General features: G+C 37.4%; 1 protein-coding gene across 4 annotated transcripts in view; it reads left to right on the top strand.

Annotated features, from left to right (window-relative positions):
* The first annotated feature begins 832 nt into the window (after window positions 1–832).
* Window positions 833–21,617, top strand: part of wwp2 (WW domain containing E3 ubiquitin protein ligase 2) — an 81,828-nt gene continuing 61,043 nt past the window's right edge. For 3 of the 4 annotated variants that reach the window (XM_041795703.1, XM_041795704.1, XM_041795701.1), the window contains exons 1-5: window positions 833–897; window positions 5,011–5,092; window positions 12,115–12,271; window positions 12,778–12,899; window positions 16,901–17,038. In XM_041795703.1, coding sequence (XP_041651637.1) covers window positions 5,023–5,092; window positions 12,115–12,271; window positions 12,778–12,899; window positions 16,901–17,038 — 487 coding nt within the window. In that variant the 5' untranslated portion in view covers window positions 833–897; window positions 5,011–5,022. Of the gene's footprint in view, window positions 898–1,718; window positions 1,817–5,010; window positions 5,093–12,114; window positions 12,272–12,777; window positions 12,900–16,900; window positions 17,039–21,617 lie in introns of all 4 variants that reach the window. The other variant, XM_041795702.1, reaches the window with a different exon arrangement.

The raw sequence follows: 21,617 nt of genomic DNA, 5'->3' as shown, positions 1-21,617 counted from the left end.
GTGAATTTCTAAGTGTAGAAAATTTGCCCTGGCTTGGTTAAAATTAAAAAGGATAGCTTAACATGACACGAATGTACAAGTAAAACTGAGTTAAAATAACTTAAAATGAAACAGTACCTGCTACTTAACAAATACTATTATTTCAGCGATTATTACTCATTTTTTTTAAAGGTAATCAGTTTCCTGTAATGTTTTGAGTTATATCAGTTGATCGAGAATATAACATGTTGGGGTTTACCCTGATTTGGATTTTGAATTTTGCATCTTGCATGTTTCTACAGTACTATAGAAAAGACAAAATAACAGGTATGGATTTCTTTTTTATATTCCACTGGTTGCTAATTTTTCTACCAGAGGTCAGCATCCCAGTCTAAATTTTGACTGGCATATCTCACTTATATTCACAATTTTACACACAGCACCTTTGAAATGATGTTTAAATTCATGTTAAAGCTACACAACCTATCTCCATTATCAGCACTTTTCAGGGAATGCAAAAACAAAACAGAATAGAAGCCCACCACACTTTCTATTGGTTTAAGATTTGTAAGCTCCCTGAAAGATGTAAAGGGTGACTAGTAGCGCTGATTCATGAAAAAATTATAGTCATAATAAATAATAAAAAATTGATAAAAGAGGTTATGCTCAAATACCAGCGAATCTCGTTAGACCTTCCTTACGTTTGTTTATTCAATGATAAAATTTGATACTTTTTGTTCACTCTACTTTGTCAACCTTGTGAGATTAAACTTCACTTTGAAATAAATAAACAATTGCCATTTTTTATGACCCACAATCCTTTGTGCAATGAAAAGACATGCCCTAGGTCACGTGGTAGTGTCAGTGAGGCGGAAATGAAAGTTCACTAGCGACAGCAGCAGAGCACAGCCGAAAAAGGTACGCCAAAGATTACATTGAAACGTTATTTGTTTGCTGTTCAATTTATGTATTGTTATTTTACATGGACCACATAATTAACAAAACAACTCTTTGAGTTGTCAGGTCATGAGAACCGTTTTTATCGACATGTCCTTTTGTGAATTCTCTCTACGAAGCTTGCTTGCTAACAGTTAGCCTCTTGAGTCAAAATAGCCAGAATTAACTACACCACACCGGACATTATACGACTTTTCTTTTAAAACAAAAGCAAAAATATTTGAAATGTTGAGGGAAAGGGGCGGCCTATTATAAACTTTCTCTTTTAGGTAAAAGTTTGGCTCAATTTCTTTTATGTCGACTCTCTTTTTTTCTTTTGTTCGTTACAGTTCGTCGCAGAAAAAGCAACGTTTATCGGCTAAGATTTATTCTGAAAATAGAGATGACCGGAAGTCGGGGCTTATTTTGTGTAACTTGTGAGTGATGCATTGAAATGTCTCGATCGTCTTCCGTGTTTGTTTTGTGCGCAGTAGCCAAGGGTATTTAAATAAGAGAAAAATGAATTCACTTCAGTTGGCCGGTTAAATTTGTGTTCGTCTTAATGAAGCTGAGCCACTATGTGGTTAATTACGGTCATAGTTCAGACTGCCCAGCTGGTCAGGCTGTCTCACAAGGTTGACGGAAGATGCTGTGAGCTTTTGTTTTGATTGTCTTGATGTTCGTCTCTTCACTCCGGAGCCAGATGTTAGGTGGTCATAACTTTGTTTTGTTTTATATACTTAGCGTTTATTATGGCCTGGTCATATCAGGACATACCTAACTGGGTTTTTGTGTGGACTCAGGCTGAGATCCCAGCAGCAGTCACCTTGGTGCTGCTGCAGGTAACGCTCCACTGAAGACAAGATGACCATCCACTGCATAAAACAGTTTTAGATTAAAGGTATTTTCTTTTATTCACTAGTAAGTCTAATTCTGAGCTTAACTGAGTACTGTCCTTGCATATACTACATGCATATATACTGACTTCACTGCAGCACAGCACATCTCTGACTTTGCTCAAGGTGATGATGTTTGGGTCAGATAAAACATCCTGGCACTCATGTTGTTAATATTATTGACATAAATGTATTGAACAGTCTGCTTACTATTCTTGTGATAGGAATTTTAAGTTATGGTGGTTCAAAAGTTGTGATGCCTTTTGTTCAACTTGTATATCATCCATGTCTGCAATACTGCTATTAAACTGAATAATCGTTACTTCATTGAGCCTTATGTGCTGTATTCTGTGCAACACATCCACCATTCAACACTGCATGTTTTTATCTTTGTATTTAAATATGGGGCTCATAGCTTCAAAAATTCCCTGTTCATATAACCTTATTTTGTTCTTCTTATACTCTTCCATTTGGTACTTATTGCTTATTTCTAGGTGTGTAATAGTTCACAGAGATATCTGTTTAATCAATACTTTTTACTATTTCTAATTTATTTTAACCGACATAAGTACAAGTTATAGTTAAGACTACGTGGGATATTTTTACAGCTTGGCAAGTGTTTTAAACAAAAATAAAATAAAAACAAAATTAATTTATGCGACATTAAAAAAAAGTCAACAGAAAGAAATGTCTTTTAAATGGTAAATATAGATTATGTGAAATGAAAGTAATCAATCCATCCATCCATCCATTTTCCATACTGCTTATCCCGTTCGGGGTCACGGGGGGCTGGAGCCTTTCCCGGCTGTCATTGGGCGAGAGGCTGGGTACACCCTGGACTGGTCACCAGTCAATCGCAGGGCTGACATAAAGAGACAGACAACCAGGCACGCTCACACTCACACCTACAGCCAATTTTAGAGTCACCAATTAAGCTAATGAGCATGTTTTTTGGTGGTGGGAAGAAGCTGGAGTACCCGGAGAGAACCCACGCGTGCACGAGAAGAACATGCAAACTCCGCACAGAAAGGCCCTGACCGGGAGGCGAACCAGGGACCTTCTTGCTGTGAGGCAACAGCGCTAATCCCTGCGCCGCTGTGCAGCCCCAAAATGAAAGTAATATGACACAAAAATATGTGTCTTTAAAAGCAAACAATCATGTTTGTGATTAACTTGTGAGTGACTGCTAGATCGTTACACACTTTTTAATGGTCCCAAAACAACCGCTCTGAGCTGATGAAGTGTGCAGTCTCTGGATATAGCTTTAAGTATAACATGAGGTCCATCTGCAATCAGTGCAACTGTCAGTTGGTTTGTATGCACAGTTAAGTTTTGCTACAATCATAGGTTGATTAGGATATTTAACTTTACTGTGCTCAATTTACCACTCATGCACTGTTACTAGTTAAACCACAGACTGGCTGTGCACCCGGGATAGGATATTGTAATGAGGAGTGTGTTGTTACTTATAGGTCGTTTCCACTGAGCAGTCCGGCTTAGTTCGGTGCGGTACAGCGTGCTTTTTTTTGGCGTTTCCATAGAGAAAGGGTCCCAAAAAACCGACCCGTACCGTCCCACTTTTCGGCACCCTTCCATAGGGGTGCCAGTCTTACCTAACCGTACCAAAAAGATGGAGCTACACACACAACAATAAGGGCTGCACTGACGTCACGTCAGCGTGCGACTCAGCTGCTCGCCTCCGGGCTTCAAAGACGGAAGTCTGCTTTGAGAAGTGGGTGAAAATGGTAGAAAAATGGACTAATATCTGCCTAAATGGGAAATATTTGGACTCAACGGAGATCCAAACTGTTTCCTAGTCTATGGATATTGGTATCTGGCCACAAATCAAGTTTCCTGACGTTTATCTGGATGATTTTAAGAACACAAAGCAGAGCCCAAAGGCTCACATCAGCCTGATCTATCCACAATGGATGAGAAACTAAATTAATGCAGACATTTTGTGAATACGAGGCCATTGAACACTTCACTCGCATCTGTAACTAGCTATTAATCTATGTCTTACGTTAGGTAACCTGTGAAAACATCGCTATGTGGTTGTTGGACGGGCTCGTAAAACTTCAGGCTGCAGCCTATTTTTAAACGAGATCAGTGCACCCTGGATTTCTGACTTAATCTAGCTTGATTTTAACACCAGCTGAACTTTTATTTTATTTTCAATGCGGCGAATTCTCACAGTATAGCTCTAAACTTTCATATTTTGCTGTATAAACTGTTCTAGACTAGATATATTCACATATAAACGTAGCGTTACGACTCAAACCGTCTCTGTACACGTATTCCATAAGCTGAGGTTCTTTACTGACAGCAGTTAACATCATTAAGATGTAGTTTTTTTTTTTAAGCACTTTCAGCTGAAATAAAGCCGTTTACTGCTTATTCCTGACTGATTTCTGTCACTCATCCTTTCTATAACTCCGCAGCTGAAACAGCTGACTCGCGCTGTCTGTGACTTCACATGCATGCTTTTACAGCCCCGCCCACCCAAGTGAGAGCACGGGTGTCTGTGGAAACGCAAACTATTTTGGGGTTTAGCGTACCAAACCATACCAAACCGAACTGAATCAAACCGGACCCCCTGATGGAAACACGGCTATAGTACACTTGAAGCTGGGGTCTTTAACTGCTGTGCTATACTGCATAGCATTTCAGTGTAGTCTGTTAGCTTTAGTAATGATTTTGACCCCTTCTCTTCCTTTCAACAGTGATTGACGCACCTGAGTGATGCCTTCACTTGCCTTCATTGGCATGTTTCTTATGAAAAAAAAAAACACTATGAACAAGAAGATTCCTCACAAAACTGATCCAAAAAAGCTAGTTGATCTACTAGCTAACCTAACCCTAACCCTAAACCTAGTTTTTCTGCTTCATGATTTTTGTTGTGTCAGCTTTATTTGTTTTTTGTTAAATGGCAATTGAACAGTTATGAGGGTTACCACCACCTGGATTGGGCTGTAGATACTGCGGTGTATATTTGCCTGTTTTCACCTCTCAGATGTGGGCCTATTTGTCGTATGACTATGCGTTCTGAATTGTAATGTAGGAATACAAACACCAGTACACCCCTATTTGTAGCTATTTACATTTCTTTTTATTCTAAATTAGGATATTTCTTATATTTCTGTATCAACCAAATTTGATTCTGATTCTACGCTGTAATGCTGTTTTTGTTGTATTTCAGAGCTGTGAGGTCATGGCAGCTGCCAGTGTAAGCAGACCTGGCAGTGCCCAGACCCCTGAAAAGTCTCAGCTGATCTTAAAAGGTAATTATCTTTTTTTTGTTTTCTCACCTCACCAAAAATGCCCTGTAAACAAAACCTTGAGTAGTGTGAACATGTTGCAGACATGATGATGTCTGATGGTGAACATACAACTGATACAGCTCTTTTCCAGTCGTCAGATCACCTTGTGCTTTTATGACACATGTCACACTCACCCTTTCACACTCTGTGGATGAAGGCTGCTGTGTAAAGTTTCAATCTGCCCATCAGTGCTGAACTAATCACTTATATATGTACACACCCCATGGGGCAATTTAGAGTTGAGTGTCTCCCCCAAGGTCACTTTCACTCAGCTGGGGATCGGACCCCTAAGTGAGAGATAACATACTCTTCCATTGAATCACAGCCAGCCCTTGAAAATATAAAATCTAAATCCCAGATCCTCTTTTTAAAATGTTGCCAACAAAACAATGAACTACTTAGATCATAGACTATTCATCATGTAAATTTTGCTCTTATTATTTGGAGGTAGGAAGGTAATTTTGTAACCTTCTGTTCAGGCAAGACCATCAGCATTTTTATATTTCGATAGACTAGAAAGGAGAAACCGTAGTGCCAGATATTTTCTCATGCTGATTTTAAAACTTATTTTCTATCTTTTCCGTAATCAATACAGGCACAAAAAAGTAACATTTTTAACTGACAGATATGTTCAGAGATGAAAAACAGAATGATCAGATTGTTAAACAGGAGGGTTGGGATATACCACTAGAAGAGAAAAGAAACCTCACAGTCCATCACACTCATCCCTCATGAGTGCATGGCTCTCTTTGAGATGTGCTTGTAAATTAGTTGTGATGCCACACATGTTACATTGTTGTTTTTTGAGGTCAGACTTTAAAAAAGTGAGCTGTATTCAGGCAAAATAGAAGCCTGGACTGTAACAAATAGTTAATATCACTAGCAAATGCTGTGGTAATGATAGATAAAGTTTGTCTGAGCCACAGGAGCTCAATAATGGCCAGTCTATGCCATTATTATATGAACTGAGATTTTTTCAAAAATAAGTAAGTACTTCTAATTGAATGTTACATCTGAACTAACTAAGCCCAATGTGATGCTCTATCCATGGTGGTATCCTTTATATGAACTATAGTTTTGCTCTTATATAAACATTTGTCCAATATTTTAAGTCTACTTCTTTCTGTAAAGCAGCTGAACCAGCTCCATCTCAACACTTGGCTGTACAAAGGAATGAAAAATGTGACATTCATTTTACTTCAAAATTCACATGATTTTCAAAATATTTCGTCAGCACAACTAGTTTTAGGATAACATGCAAATAATCCAAACAAGCCTTACAAAGATTTAGCATAACTTATTTTGTCACTGTGTCTTAAAAAGGAGAAATCTAAGTGATTAGAAGAAGGAAAGGACCACTTTAACTTTCAGTAAAAATCAGCATTGCTGGTATAATGATTGTTTCCTTTTGTTTTTTTATATGAAGACCTTAGAAAATACTATGTGAGGCAGCTAACACTTTGATTCACCTTAATAAACAAGTGAGTAATGTGTAATTTAAAAAAAGTTTTTTTGGACAGCTCACAGTGGTCACCAACACACTTTCTAGTTATTCATAAAACTAACCAATGTGCTGTCTAAATTAATTGAAAAGACAACAGCCATTACTAATAAATGACAAAGAACTGCTCTTTCAAAGCATGGTTATTATTATAACATTTAATCTGTTTTCATTGTTGAATTTCTGAAGTTATTTCATGCAAAAAAGTGTGGCTAGGCAACCAGAAAGGTTGTTGGTCATCCTGCAGCAGAGAACAAGAATAAAACAAGAAAACAGTGAAAGTTGGTGCTTGTATGTGAAGGGGGTAGAGTGCACTTTGGAACAAACAGTCTAATTTCACGCCCCCACAGTTACCTTCAACTTGTAGAGACTTTACTTTTCTGCATAAAGTTCATATCTTACACTTTCAGTAGATGGCATCTAAGTTATCACAGTGGCTTGAAATAGGGAGGATATCTTTTTTTCTGAAAGATTATAAAAAAAAAAAAGTACAGCAGCCTTAATATTTTATTCTGGTTTGAATCAAACCAGTGCATTGTGTTTTTTTTTTTCTTTTTTAAAGTTGCCAGATGTAACTTTTTGGGTTGGCCAGACTACATAAATACAAACAAGAGCCATGTTATGGCAGAGTTTTTTTTTCACAACAACAACTTGAGTTTTCTAATTCCCAACAGCCACCACATTAATGTGTTTTTTTTTGCATCAACCATGCGTTTATTCATTGCATAACTGAGGAAAGCAAAATATTACCTCAGCATGACTCGTCTCTGTTGTTTCTGTGTCATGACTGACTGCTTGCAGTAGCCAGGAAGTCTGGGTTACTGGTGAACTTCCAAAGAACCACTGAGTACCTTAGAAGTGTTTTTACTTCTGACATGTAGACGTATCTGTTCTGTTGACCAAAATAAAATGTTCCTTTATATCAGTTTGTGATGGATAATTCAGATAGTGACAACCCCAATAGGAATTATGAAAAAAATAAGAGAGAAAACAGTGAGAAACTAGATCATTGTTTTGTGGTATTGTATATTTGAATTTAATTCAAAATTAGCATCAAAGGTACTCTAGATCTTTTTTATTTTTTTGTGCTTTATTCCCACTTTACCTTTATTTTTTATCGGGCCAAACAGACCACTGTGAGCAGGATGTTTATTTCCTCTTATGTAAATGAACAATCTTGTTTTATTCACACTGACCCGCATTGTCATGCAGTATTGATAGTTTTAGATCTGATCCATCCCCTCATTTATCTCACCACTGATATGCTGCTAACCTTTCCTACCATGCCTTAATCCCTGCTCTCTTTCACTTTGTGGAAACTAATTTATTTCTGTTGATTCTTGCACCTTTCTGCCTCTCTTTCATTCACTTCCTTTCTTCAGAGAACTGCAGATGAGTCACATTACTTACCAGATGTTCATGAGTTGAGAGTTCATCATCTTGACTCTTGTCTGTGATAGTAGGCAGACAGAAGCTATTTTTTTCCACTGGTCATTATTCATTTATCCAGCGTCTCGTCCAGATCAGATTAAACCAGAGGAGCACTTACAGGCTGTTAAGGCGACCTTAAGAGCGCAGCATACTGCACTCTTAGAAAGCAATTACAAATTCAATAAAAGAAAAGAAGATCAAATTTGCATATCTTTATTAAGCTGGCATATAATTAATAATAAGATTTACTACTGCATATGCATAACACAAACACTACAAGTGTGGCTTTTTATAAGAAATTATCCCCATCCTTATTGTACTTAGTGAAGTAGCCTATTTCTCTGCTGTTATTGCACTATAAAACAACTTTATTATCACTTTTATGTGCTGACATTTTTGTACTTCACTCACCCACAAAATTTTAGGGTAACCCACCCAGGAAATGTCCTGACTTGCACTCATACTGGTACCTCACACTGGGAAGTTTTCAATTTGCTTGTGAGTAAATAAGGGGATCAAGGAGGGAGGAATACTAGGGGGCTAGCAAAGAAAATACAGGGTGAAGTCAGGGTCTGCTGTTTGCGCTTACATATGCAGCTCTCCCAGGTAAATTCAGGAACATTTTCAGGAGTCTACTCTCGTCACCTTATTTGTACTGTAAAGAAGGTAGCCAAACCCATGATGTTAAATTTAACAACCCTCTCTGTTACATAGGTTGTTACATCAAGTCTCTACCAGGGCTGAACGATATTGGTATAAACAGACACTTGGATAGTTTTACGCTCTGTGACATCTTTTGCATTTCCTTAGATAAAAATATCAGATAAAACCAGATTAATGAAGTGCCTTTTATGCACATTTATTACATTAAAAAAATAATATATATATATATAAATATATATATATATATATATAGAGAGAGAGAGAGAGAGAGACAGAGATAATTTTTTTTCTTATTGGGTCTTTATGCAATTGTGAATATCACACTGTTCCCTGATGGCCACTGACAGTGGCTCTGACACACAGACACTGACGGAGGATGAGGATGAGTAGAGACAGAGCAGGTGAATGGAGCGGCTTGTTTCTTCATCGACTCTACAAATGACTTACCTCTTTATTTCTTAAACGTCACAAACCATTTCTAACAACATTCAAAGTTAAGTTTAGGTAATGAAGAGACCCAAGAGTGCAAATGTATACTCACAGGGTCGAGCTGCTATGACTGTCACAGTGCAGCATACACATTTAAGCTGTGAAATAAATAATCAGCACATCTGTGCCGCGAACAAGGGTTTTATTAGCAAGGGCCGGGTGGAGGTGTCCTTTATAGCGGGAATTCGCTCACCCAGGATTGGCCTTGTGTAATATAGTGTCTGCCTAAAAGGTAACACCGGTGTAGTGACAGCAGCAGCGTCACCTGTTGCCTGATGTAAGGAGAGACACACTCTGCTGCACAGAGCTCACTTCCCTGGCCTCTGATGATGATTTCTAGCAGACTTTAATGCATATTCATCACAGAAATGAGAAAACGTTCAATTTTGACTAAAATTCATAAACGTAGAAGTAGATGTACACCGGGTCACCTGGCTATTGGATGTCCTTGTGATTTGACTATTGTGTATGTGCACAACGCTATTGTGATAGATATATTGTTCAGCCCTAGTCTCCTTATAGCCCACCCACTTTCTGAAAAACCAGCGTTACCAAGGTGATACAGAATGATATTGACACCTCGGATGCTAGTCCATAAGACAAGAAAGGATGCACCTACATTTATGTATATATTATTCAATGCCTCTTTCCCTGTTTCTTGATTTAAAGCCAGATATTCCTTTGATGATTGATCACTTTGGCCTTTTGTCCTTTCATGCTAAAACATGCTACCAATTATGGCTGGCTGACATAAGTATACCTGTAAAAACAGCAAACAAACAGCGAGCCTCAGAGGCAAAAACTGCATCATAACCAAATAACACAACTCAAACAAATACCTTAACATAACAAAACACTAAAACTTTGTTCCTCAAGTTCAATAACACGCTGCATGTTTGACTGAAACTGACTCAGAGTTCTCTAGAGTTTATGCACAATGTTCAGTTTTTGTTATTTTGTCTGTTTTGTTATTGATTATTTCAAGATGTTCGTCATGATTTCTTGATAGTGGTTTTCTTTTACAATGTGTTTAACTCTCAGGGCCACCATAGAGTTCTCAGTATGCACGCTAAAAGTGATCCAGGATGAACGAATTGGCCCTCATATGACTGACACATGCTGAAACAAGATTCTCAACAGGCCTGCAAGAATTCAAAGCCACTAAGCCTGTCTAAGCCCAGCCTTAGACTTTCACCACAGTCACAGCATTTCCAATTAAACCTAGTGAAACATTGTGAAATGTAATGCATACATTCAGAAAGTTGAAACAATATTTGCAACACATCAAGGAGAAGTTCATCTGGGGAAAAGGAAAAGTTTGAATGCGGAAGTCATTTATTGCATTCATTAAAGTAGATTATCACAGTCCAACTGTGGAGGAAACGCCATCACAAAAAAGAGACAACAGGAGTAAAACTGAGGCTGCAAAGGCAATCTGATGTAGGGATTTGGAGCTCTTAAAAAGTCATGGAAGGTTAAACAGGGTCTTCAGTGGGAACATTTTCTTCCAGCTTGCCCGGAGACTAGACTCTCAGCTGATTTTTTTTAATGCAGAGAACCAATCATTTTGACCATTTAGGGATTTTCCTATTGGCCAATCCTGTTCAAATGAATAAAGTGGTACTACACATGTTATTTTTCTTCCACTAGAGGGTGATGTTTTTATTTGTCTGTTTGCTTGCCCCACAACCAAAACTCATTGTGCCACAAACCCAGTTATCATCAAATGTTAGTGTTACAGAATAGAATAGAATAGAATAGAAAAGAAAAGAAAATAATAGAATAGAATAGAATAGAATAGAATAGAATAGATTAGATGTTTATTGCCATTTGCACAGGTACAGGACAGTACAGGTACAGTGGAATTTTTGTGCATTGCTACCTAAGTCAGCTCTACAAAAGACTGAAAAAAGTATAAAAATATAACAATACAAACAAGAGAGACTTATGATATGATATGATTGTAGTACCAGAAAAAGCCTACACAAGGAATGTACAATGTACACAAAAACACCCTTATGATTATGAAAAATAAAACGGTAAATAAACAAAATAGGATACAATAAAATAAGATAAATAAAATTAAATAAAATAAAATAAGAATAAGTAAAATGAATAAAGAAAATAGAAATAAATAAAGAAATATGTTGTTATGAGATGTGAGGATTATATGTGCTAAATGCCAAATAAAATATTCAGAAAACAGTAAAAACACAAACTAATGTTTGCAAAATGATAAAAGTACATTCTAGGAAGACTACTGTCTGCTAAGTTTAAGAGTCTGTTGCATTTTAAAGTTAATTTACAGTCATTACAGTAGGTGCTGGAAATTTGGGCTGCCAATTAGACACTGGAAATGCTATTATGGAACCCAAATTTATGCTGAAAACAGTGTATATGGCTCCGTTTTTGGAACTGAAAGATTTATTTGTTGTGCATTGGTCATTCACTACAACTTATCTTATGAATGGTTTACATTAAAATGTAGTGTGCATAATGATAAAATACCAAGCCAAAGAAAATGAATCACCGTCCGCCACCCTTCAGCCATGAGCATGAAATAAACGTACATCCACTGAGACATACACAGTCAGAGACCAAGATAAAGTAACAGACCTTATGACCTGCATCTCCTTTGGGTTGTGTTATGGTTTCAGTTAGATGACCATCAATCTGAAAGATCTGACTGGTTTGTTTTAGAGTGCATGAGTGCTTCATAGACCGTGTCTAACCTGAATCTGTATTTACTCTCAAAATATTTAAAAAAAACTGTGTTTAACCTGACAGCTCCTTCCTTTTACAGCACACAAACCAGTGTTGTATAAAGAAAATTCTTTTAATTTTTTTCCATTCCTGCATAACTTTCCTCATTATTCTTTTTGTGTGTCTGCATGCTCAGTGGTGTCAGCGAAGCCTCAGTCTCCCAAGCTGCCTAACCGTCACTCACGGCTCAGCTCCTTTGTGGAGGTGACAGCTGACGGTCTGACCAGTGAAACCAAAAAAACAGGCAAACGCAGCGGACACCTGGAGCTGCAGTGGAATGAAGACCTCACCCTGTAAGGACAAACAAACACACTTCTTTTAATGGCAATCCTGTTATGTGCTGTTTGGAAATTGTTTAAATAATTATGCTTAACAAATGTAACGTTCTATAAATGATGTGTTTCTTAGAGCCAAAAAAGTTAACCAACATATTGAAAACTTGATCAAAATAATTGTCCACAATCTTGTCATGAAAAACTATTTTAATTTTTTTCCCCAAAGTGGTATAAACTGTTTCTTTTCCTTTTTGGTGATGGTACATCCTGATTTCCTCTGTTTATTTCTAACAACGCAAATATTGTTGTAGGTTTGGCTAACAAAGCAAGACATTTAAAGATATTTAGGAGACCTGTATGAGATTTTACTGTTCTTTAGTCTCTTATGCACTTCTTATTAAAGGGTTAATAAGTAACCCAGAGAAATGGTTAGATCATAAATGATAAACTATAGCCTAGTGTTACAGTGTTGTCAGGCATCAGCTGAAAATTAGTGCGAGTTCATGTCGTTTTGTGTTTGCCAGTAATGTGACGCCTCAGAGTCGCCTGGATCTGAAGCTGTGGAGCTGCCACACCCTGAGGAAGGAGCTCCTGGGCAGCACAACCATAGACCTGCTGGACACACTTCGCACACACGATGGCAAGAGTAAGGACACACACACAAGGAAAAATGTTTAAATTTATACCATTCTCCCATTGATGATTAAAAAGGTATGGCCTTTACATCATGCTTGCAATCTAATTCGATTAAAAGCCTTTTTAGAAAATAAAGAAGAGTAAAGAGGACATATTTTACCTTTTTAAGACAAGTTTATATTGGTCTCAGAGGCCCCCAAAACATGCCTGTGAAGTTTGTTGCCGAAAAAACACTCCAGTATAGGATTTTTAATGTCTAAAATCCCCTTTGTTTAAGTCCTGCTCAGAACGAACCGTTTCTGTATCTGTGGCTTTTTTATGCTAATGAGCTGTCTGACTCCGCCCCTGATCACACACCTCTCAGGAAATGGATCTGGCGCTCCGGATGTTACAATGTTACAGAAACTTTTATCCAAAGTTAAGGACCTGACTGGGATTGGAACCATCAGTCTCTCAGATCAAGGTCAGCAGAGTAACCCACTTAGTTATCCAGCATCTCAGCTGAGAGGAAGATCAGCAGAGGAGGGTGGAACTTTCTTCCAAGTGGGGAGGGCCAACATACTGGGCGCAGGTGCTTACTCCCCATGTGAGGTCATGAGGGTAAAATCTGAGAACGGCTTGTTTCAGCACACATTTTCTGAAAGGTGGACAAGGGGGTTGGTTTCTGGTACTTGAGGGGATTGTGGACAGGCCAGGGGCACATATTTTTATTAGAAAAGCCTGGAAAAGTGATTTTTGCATAATATGTCTTCTTTGAAAAAGGGAGACCTAATGTGTCCTTTTGGACTTAAAAAAGTATTTGCCCTAAAGTCTGTAGCTCCACGCTGGATCTTTTCCCATACGTGACTCAGACGGAAATGAAAAACTGAGAACGTGTTTAGATGCTAAATTTTAACTCACTAAAATCTTCATATATTTGCCACTTAGAAAGTGTGAAAAAGCTTAGAAATACTCATATTAACAAGATATTAGAGCAGTAGATGGCACATTTATGTAATGTTAAACATCAACTCCCTTTCCTTACAGTTCACAGTGCTCCACATCTAATTATTTATTAACCAGTGAATGTAAACACATAGTGAAAAATGGCCTGTAAATATGAAAGGGTCGGATAATAGTTCCTGACTGTAGTGAGGATCACCTGCTGAACTGAAATAAATCAACTGTGGGGGGCTGGTCAAAATGAATACACAGGATATCCTCCACAGCTTAGACTGTCTCTTTAGGTCTGTCTAAACTTGCATTGTCTCTGAATTGTCTGTGTAATGACTGAATTTTTGCAGTGTTTTTACCACTTGCTCAGGCAACTCAGTTATGAAAAAAAATATATTTGGGATTATTTTGATCAATATTAAAATCCCAGTAATTACTTTAATATCGACGAAGGCTTGACTTTCTGTCATTCTCTTTAGCTCTCTTGTGTTTCAGACTAACTGGAGTATACAGGGTGTGGCTATTAAATAATAAGACTTTGCTTATACGGATAAAACCACGTAGTTCACAGTCACTCTGAGTGTTATATATTAAAGTTGGGTATTCATGTGCAGCTGCTCTAAGTTTCCAAAAAGTGACATCTTCAGTTCACTGCCAGCTACTGATTTAAGTTCAAGTGTTTTTGCTAAGGTGTCAGAAAAGGATTGGTGTAAAAGTCCAGCAATGCATTAACTTGGAATTTTTGGTGAAACTGAACAAAAACAGCAGCTGAATCTTTTAGTACATCAACTGAGGTGTATGAGGAACACTGTATAGCCACATGAATCTGTGTTTGAATGGCAAAAAAGATTTTGTGAAGGCAGAGAGGATGTTCAAAATGATGAACGTTTGTGGTGCCCATGCACATCAAAAACTTCTGAAAACATTGAACAAATCAAACATGTTGTTCAAAATGATCACTGACTCAGTAAAAGAAGGATAGCAGAAATGGTCTCCATTGATGAAGAGACGGTTGAGCAAATTTTGCATGAAAATTTGAACATGACGAAAGTGTCCAAAAATTGTCCCAAAACTTCTGAATCCTGATCATAAAGAAAAAAATGCAAGCAAGTTTATAGAGACATTTTGGAACAAACTGAAAGAAACCCAAATTTTTGTAGCAAGCAGAGCACTGGAAAACACCATCATCACCAAGGATCAAGAACACACGGCAAAGCAAGTCCAAATAAGAGGCCATGTTGATTGTTGGCATTAAGGGTGTAATTTTGGAGGAGTGAGTTCCAGAAGGGTCAGTGGTAGATCGACACTGTAACAAACAGGTTCTAGAAAAAGTTGGAAGAAAGAGACCACAACTGTGGAAAATGGTTTCATTCTTTGTGAAGACAGTGCTCTGGCTCACACAATGCTCTCTGGCAGTTTCTGGCCCAAAAACAAATCACAGTGCTTGATCACCCTCTCTGTTTTCCTGTTTGAGCACAGTGAAACTTTTTCCATCAAATCTTTGCTCAAAGGAACTTGCTAAAAATGTTTATGTTCAATAAAATTGTATTACAGCGTTCGTCTTGTTTTTTGATAGCCCTACCTCGTATGTCATGGCTCCCTCTGCTCCTCACTTAAATTCAAGTGAGAGGTAATTTGGTGAGAGAGGCAGAGCACACAATGTGCTGCAAAGGGAAGGGAGGGTAAGCTCCTTTTACCACACATGATAAAACAGACAAAATAAGTGCAATGTGGCATGCAGCACGTTAACTTTCATAAAACTGTCTTGTTTTCATGATTGAAACTCAAATGATTTGTCCAACACTACTTCACATGGCCTACATATTTAAAAAAAAAATATTACCCATTTGAACTTAACAATATTATATCACGTAGCAAGCATTTTCTGGTCACCCACATTGTAGATGTTTTGTTACTGGCCTAATAAAAGACATGATAATATTTTGGGGGGAATTTCCAGTATTTTCCTTGATCGTCAGAGTCTGAATCCTTAAAATTTGCGTTTTTTGCATTGCATAGTAAAATCAACAGGACAAGTTAGAGTGACATTTTTTTCACAAAATTTCAATTAGTGATGAGGGATGCAGTTTCCTTTTGCTTTTAGTCTGAACACACTGTAGTGGTTTCCAAAAAAAGGTGAAAACTTGTGCTGGAATTAGTGTGAGTGACTTTGAGTAAGCTTGTCCGATCCTGTGAGAAGACCGAGCAACGTGAGGGAATACCCTGAGGCTGCTAGTGCTTTAATCAGCTTTCCATCATATTCCATAAAAACACCAAAGACATCCATTCTGATTATTCCAGAGGTGAATTAAAAAAAAAGTTATACTTCACCTGTAAATTTGAACTATGTTTTATCAAACTTAAATACAGTTACAATTATTTAATCTTGGGATGTTTGCCAACAAAAAAAAAAACCAAACAAAAATATGTCATCTCTCAGCTTATGCAGTTTTTCCTACTTGGTGCTTTGGAAAATGTTGCCACAAATCATTTATTGATGTTTTTAATATTTTCGCATATAAGATAAATGTATTTGCAAGTGTATTGTAATTGAAGATTTAGAAAGGAAGAATAAAACAGTGAGTGAAAACTGAGCTAAAGGTTGTGATAAATCACAAAAGTCATATCATTCCTGACTCATTAATTTTATTAAGCCAGATAAAACCTTTCCATGAAAAATATTCAACAGTTTATGTCCATTGATTCATCAGTGATGAGTGGTTCTGTTATAAGCCATTTCTTGTGATGAGGTTTTTACTGTTTAAAATGGCTTCTATAGTTTTTAAACACCTTGACATAAAATAGATTATTTCTTAAGATAAAATGTCACAGTTGACTAGATTTTACCAGCACTATACCTCCTCTAGGAGCTAATGTCCTAGCAGGGTGGCTTTGTACTCATATCACAGACAAAAGGAAATTAAAAAACTGTAGCGTCACTCAATAATTCCAGTTTGGAGCAATAGAGGATGTCTGATTTCCTTACTGTGACTCAAACTTTCTCCCTCTCCCTACCACCTTTCACCGTCTACCTTACCAACCACTCCTCTTCTCTGTCGTCCCTCCTTCCCCCTCTAGTGGAGAACGTCCAGTTGAGTCTGGTGCTGCAGACGGAGAACAAAGGCTCGGTTGTAGCAGGAGGAGAGCTCAACGTCTGTCTGGACGGCATGGTTGTTGATCTAGGCTCACTGCCCAATGGCAGCACAGCGGCAGACAGTGAGTCCCACCTTACCACACACACACACTCACACACACTCACGCATGCAGTCACATGAACACAGACATGGAGGTGGAGGTAGCAAAAAAGAAATTTACAATAAGCACCTCAAGAAGCATTTACATTTGAGGCCATTTGCACATGCTACGTTTTATGGAAAAGAAAGACCCTACCCCTTCACGGAGTCATAAAAGATAAAGATTAGTTTTCCCTGTGGGAAATTCTGAATGTAGACTCGGAGCAGAAAATAGAATAAAACAAAAATACTCCAAATCTGGGCCTTTAATTCAAAATGCTAGTTAGCTAAGGTTGGTTGACTTTCAAGTGGCAGTCCTAATAAAAACATGCGGAAGAGGGTTAGAACTACCACTGGAAAAGGATTTAAATAAACTTCATCGTGTTAAGCAGAGGACATGTTATACATATTAAATAAACAGAAAAATAACCAAAAGGTTTTAAAGGTGTTTTGTAAATACAAAATTGTTCAGCGAGTTCACTTTAAGAGTGGTTTCGTAGTTTGGTCAAGGTGTGGGAAACTCAAGGTTTTCGCTTGTCAGCATGGAAATATTAAAGTGAAATGCTCACTCTGTTTCCCACAGTTACCCAGACAGCTTGTTAGTACAGAATACACCACAATATTAAAACCAGTTTGCCTCTCAATTTTTCCTTTCCTTTTTTTAAATGTTTGTTCACTTTGCCAGCAAATGCTTATACACTCACATGCGCTTGCATATGTTTGTACTGTAGGATGTTTGTGTGTCACTGCGCTCTTGTGTTTTCTTCATATGGAAAAAGCTGAAGCTTTATGTTGTGTACGTGGCGACTCTTCTCAGCCACATGGTTTACAGTAAATACTGTGTGCACCAGTAGACATTTTTGGCTGTAGTTAAAGTGAAATGAGGAATTGGTATCTTGTTTGTATCTTGTAGATTGTTTGTTGAGCAGAATAAAGACATACATATTGCTACAACTTGTATATGGTTGTTTTATATGAAAGTTTGTTGAGTAAACAACTTAATAAAAAAATGAATTCGATAAGGTAGAAAATAGTTGTCAAGACATTATAACTGGCCAAAGTTTATTCACCTTTTGACTTAAGTTCATTTTCATTTTACAAGCTTTTATTAGGGCTGTGAAAAGGTTACAATTTTTAATCGTGATTAACTGCACCCTTTGTAAAATTCAACTATTTTACATTCAGAATATTTTTTGTGTCTCTGGATTTTTCTACAGCCTTAAACTAAGTGTAATTGACTTCCTGTTTGGATACAGACCTGCTTTTATATGTAGATAGAAGATTTTAACATGACAAAAGGAGCTTGTTATAGATCTTAAAGGAAAAGGGGGACAGCAGAAAGGTAAATGCTTGTTAGCACAATGTTCAGATGTTCTTTGACTTTTCAACTGAGCTGTAGGAGAGTTTTTTTTTAAGGGAAATGAGACACGAAGGAGCAGTGGTGGACTCATTCTGCATCACTGTGGATGCAGGGAGATGCTTCTGTGGCTTGTTGAAAGAGACAATAAATCATGACATTAGTTGTGATTTAAACATAATAGGGCACTATTTGTGGGCCTTGATTTATCACAATTAACTCAGTTAATTTTGTCAGCCCTTCTTCTTATACAACATTTGAAATACAGCCACTGCATCTACTTTAAAATTACTTGTTTGTGAGTAAAGCATCCTTAGACTATAAACATTCTGCAATTATTTAATGTTTTCATTTTTAAATGCCGTATTGGAACTAAAACAAGTTTTTAAAATGCTTCAGAGCTAATCTCAGTCAATACTACCATGCCTGAAAATAAATAGTGGCAGTGCATGTGCTTTGGCTTTCTCTCATCCGTAACAGCGCTTTCATTCTTTGGCTTAAAATGAGCATGACCCTTGGGTGACTTGGAACAACGGCTTTTATTCTGTGCATGTAGGAAGTAATAGCATAATCAAATGCAAATTTACTTTCATAACAGCAGTAAGCATAGACAACAAGGTCAGCAGAGCCTGTAATAATGTAAGGTAAAACACTGAAAGACCAAGTTGATATTGCTTGTTTTTTGTCCAGGAGGAGGTTACTTGTATGGGCTGTGACAAATCCGGGATGGCCAAGTTTTTACTCATAAGACCCAAACAGCAAGTGGATGTGGGTGTCTGTGTCATCACTTCCATTTGTCTCAGTTTCTGCCCATACATAGTGAAATGCAAACCCAGAGTTTTCAAACCAAACATGGTCTCTGCTTTAGGTGCTCAAAAACGCAGAGTTGTGTAGACTTGAGGTCTAAACATGGCAAATGAAAATACATTGTAAAAAAAAAAGATTGAATAGTGGAGCATTTTTAAATGTTCTTTATTGTTACTGATGCCTCAGGATTGTTCTTATTTAAAAAAGTTGTACCTCACTCAGATTGCATTTTACACTATAGTCTATCTATTTATCCACTGTTTTGAGTACAGGAAAAGGAAGCCATCTGCCTTCTTCATCTAGATGCAGATTCTATCAAACTTAGAACAAAGACACATCTTTTTTTATAATTGGAAGAGTTACTCTGTATGTTTATGTATTTTAATACTGCCTGGGTTTAGGTGGAAAGTCTTGACATTGTTTTAAAAGTGTGTGAGAACGTTTCTTTCCTGCCAGGAATAACATGTAAAGCATATTGTTAAATCAAAACTAACTTTATTGCAGAATGGACAGCTACCCTTTTACTCCAACACCATTCTCCATTAACATGCGTTCAGTGAAATATAACTCTGATATAAAAGAATACTTAATCTCCAAGCAGATGTGTTACTGTTCCCAAACCAATAAAAACTAATTTAAAAGCCCTCAGAGGAAGGATTTCTAACCCTCCACAGGTTTATTGACTCTTGGTCAACAATATTCCCTGCTTCCAGGCATTGCACTAACATTTTACTTTCCTTTATGGTTTAAAATATGGTGTCATTTAACAAACACACAGTTGTTAAACTGCTCTTAAAACCATAGCCAGGTTCATGCATCCATCTCCTCTCTGTGTCACACACATACAAACACACAAGCATACAAAAAAGGCTTTTCATAGAGTGCCACACAGAGTCCACAGTGTCTTCTGCTGAAAGAACACCGGGCCGGCAGTAAAAGGCCAAGGCGTGCCACAGCATGGGCTGTATAAATGTGTCTCTTTCAGACTGCTCTGATTTTTAGAGAGGTTAAGAGGACTTGTGTTATGAGTGTTTCTGTGCATTCTGTTGTGACACACATTTTAAGAACAGCAAAATGAAAAGACTATTAAAAGGGGAGTCATCACTCCACTCATAAAGGCTACTAGTCAGAAACAGATGCCAAGGTTTTTAAGCACTGGACTGACAGGCAGTGAAGTTTGTTGATTTGTTAGTATTTTTAAGCCCTTAACACAGTCTGAACTGTTGTACTTCCACAGAAATGTACTAACAAAATAGAACTTTAAAAAAACAGGTATTATTCCTGCATTCTATGCTTTTTTAGATCAAAGTCTCGATTTCCGTAAGGAGCTAATCACTAGTGTGGAAAATAATATTTGATATTTAACTTCTCAAAGCTCAAAAGCTACAAAAAGGTAACAAACAAGGTGAGACAATGTTCAGTTGGTGGAAAAGTGTTTGGAAGGCATCTGGTGATCCCCACTCAGTGTTTCGTGACTCCCCAGGGGGTCCCGACCCCCACTTTGGGAACCACTGTGTTACAACAACTGTGTAACATGATTTTAATCATGGAGAGAATGCCCGCTTATCTTTGTGTGAGAATTTTATTTATTTAAGTTTATCTAGAAATGTCCCAGGATCTTACATGATATATATGATTCACCTTTATATTTGTTTTCTCAGTGAGTGTTTGGTCTCAAATATGAGTTTCAAGTTAAAGTCGATACAGAGTGTTGTTTTTTTTTTTTTGTATATCAGAGCTACAATGCTCCCGTTAGTTTTTTTCAGCCAGGTTTGAAACAAATCAAAATTAATATGATGTCTATTATCACCTACAAAAAAAACTAGATAATTTGGAAAAAGGTTTTAATGAAAGTTATTTTAATGTCTGTTAATGCTGCCACCAGGCGGCTGTCAGACAAGAAGATGAACAACCTGCTGCAGAAACAGACTTTGTTAACATAGCACGATTCACAGTGAGTGATATGTTTCACTGCAGAGGACAGGGGGAGATTTTTCATTTAAAAAAAGAAAAAACCCTGTTTTTCAGACCTTAAACTTCAGTCCTCAAAACACTCAATTTAAAGTTTGAGAAAAAAACATACATTACCTACTTTGTGGACGTTTTGCTAGAACATAACAACGGCAAATCCTTTTTTTTTTCTTTGAAAGGAAGCCATCAGGCTCATGAACAGCAGATTATCAAGAACCAACAAACTAATTATTCATAAATCTACAGGCTCTCAAATTTAGTCAAGTTTAAGATGTACAAAACAGACATTAAGATGTTACCTGACTGTACTCAGAGGTTGTTTGACGTGTGAGCATGAAATGAGGGGGAGCTGCATGTATGCAAAAACAAATTACAGATGTTAAACTAAGATGTGTTTCAGTTTATGAAGTCAGTCTGTGGAACGGGT

The sequence above is a fragment of the Cheilinus undulatus genome, linkage group 9, assembly GCF_018320785.1.
Source record: "Cheilinus undulatus linkage group 9, ASM1832078v1, whole genome shotgun sequence".
NCBI classification, from domain to species: domain Eukaryota; kingdom Metazoa; phylum Chordata; class Actinopteri; order Labriformes; family Labridae; genus Cheilinus; species Cheilinus undulatus.
Note: the sequence above shows the minus strand (reverse complement) of the source record. Positions and strands in the feature narration are given on the sequence as shown.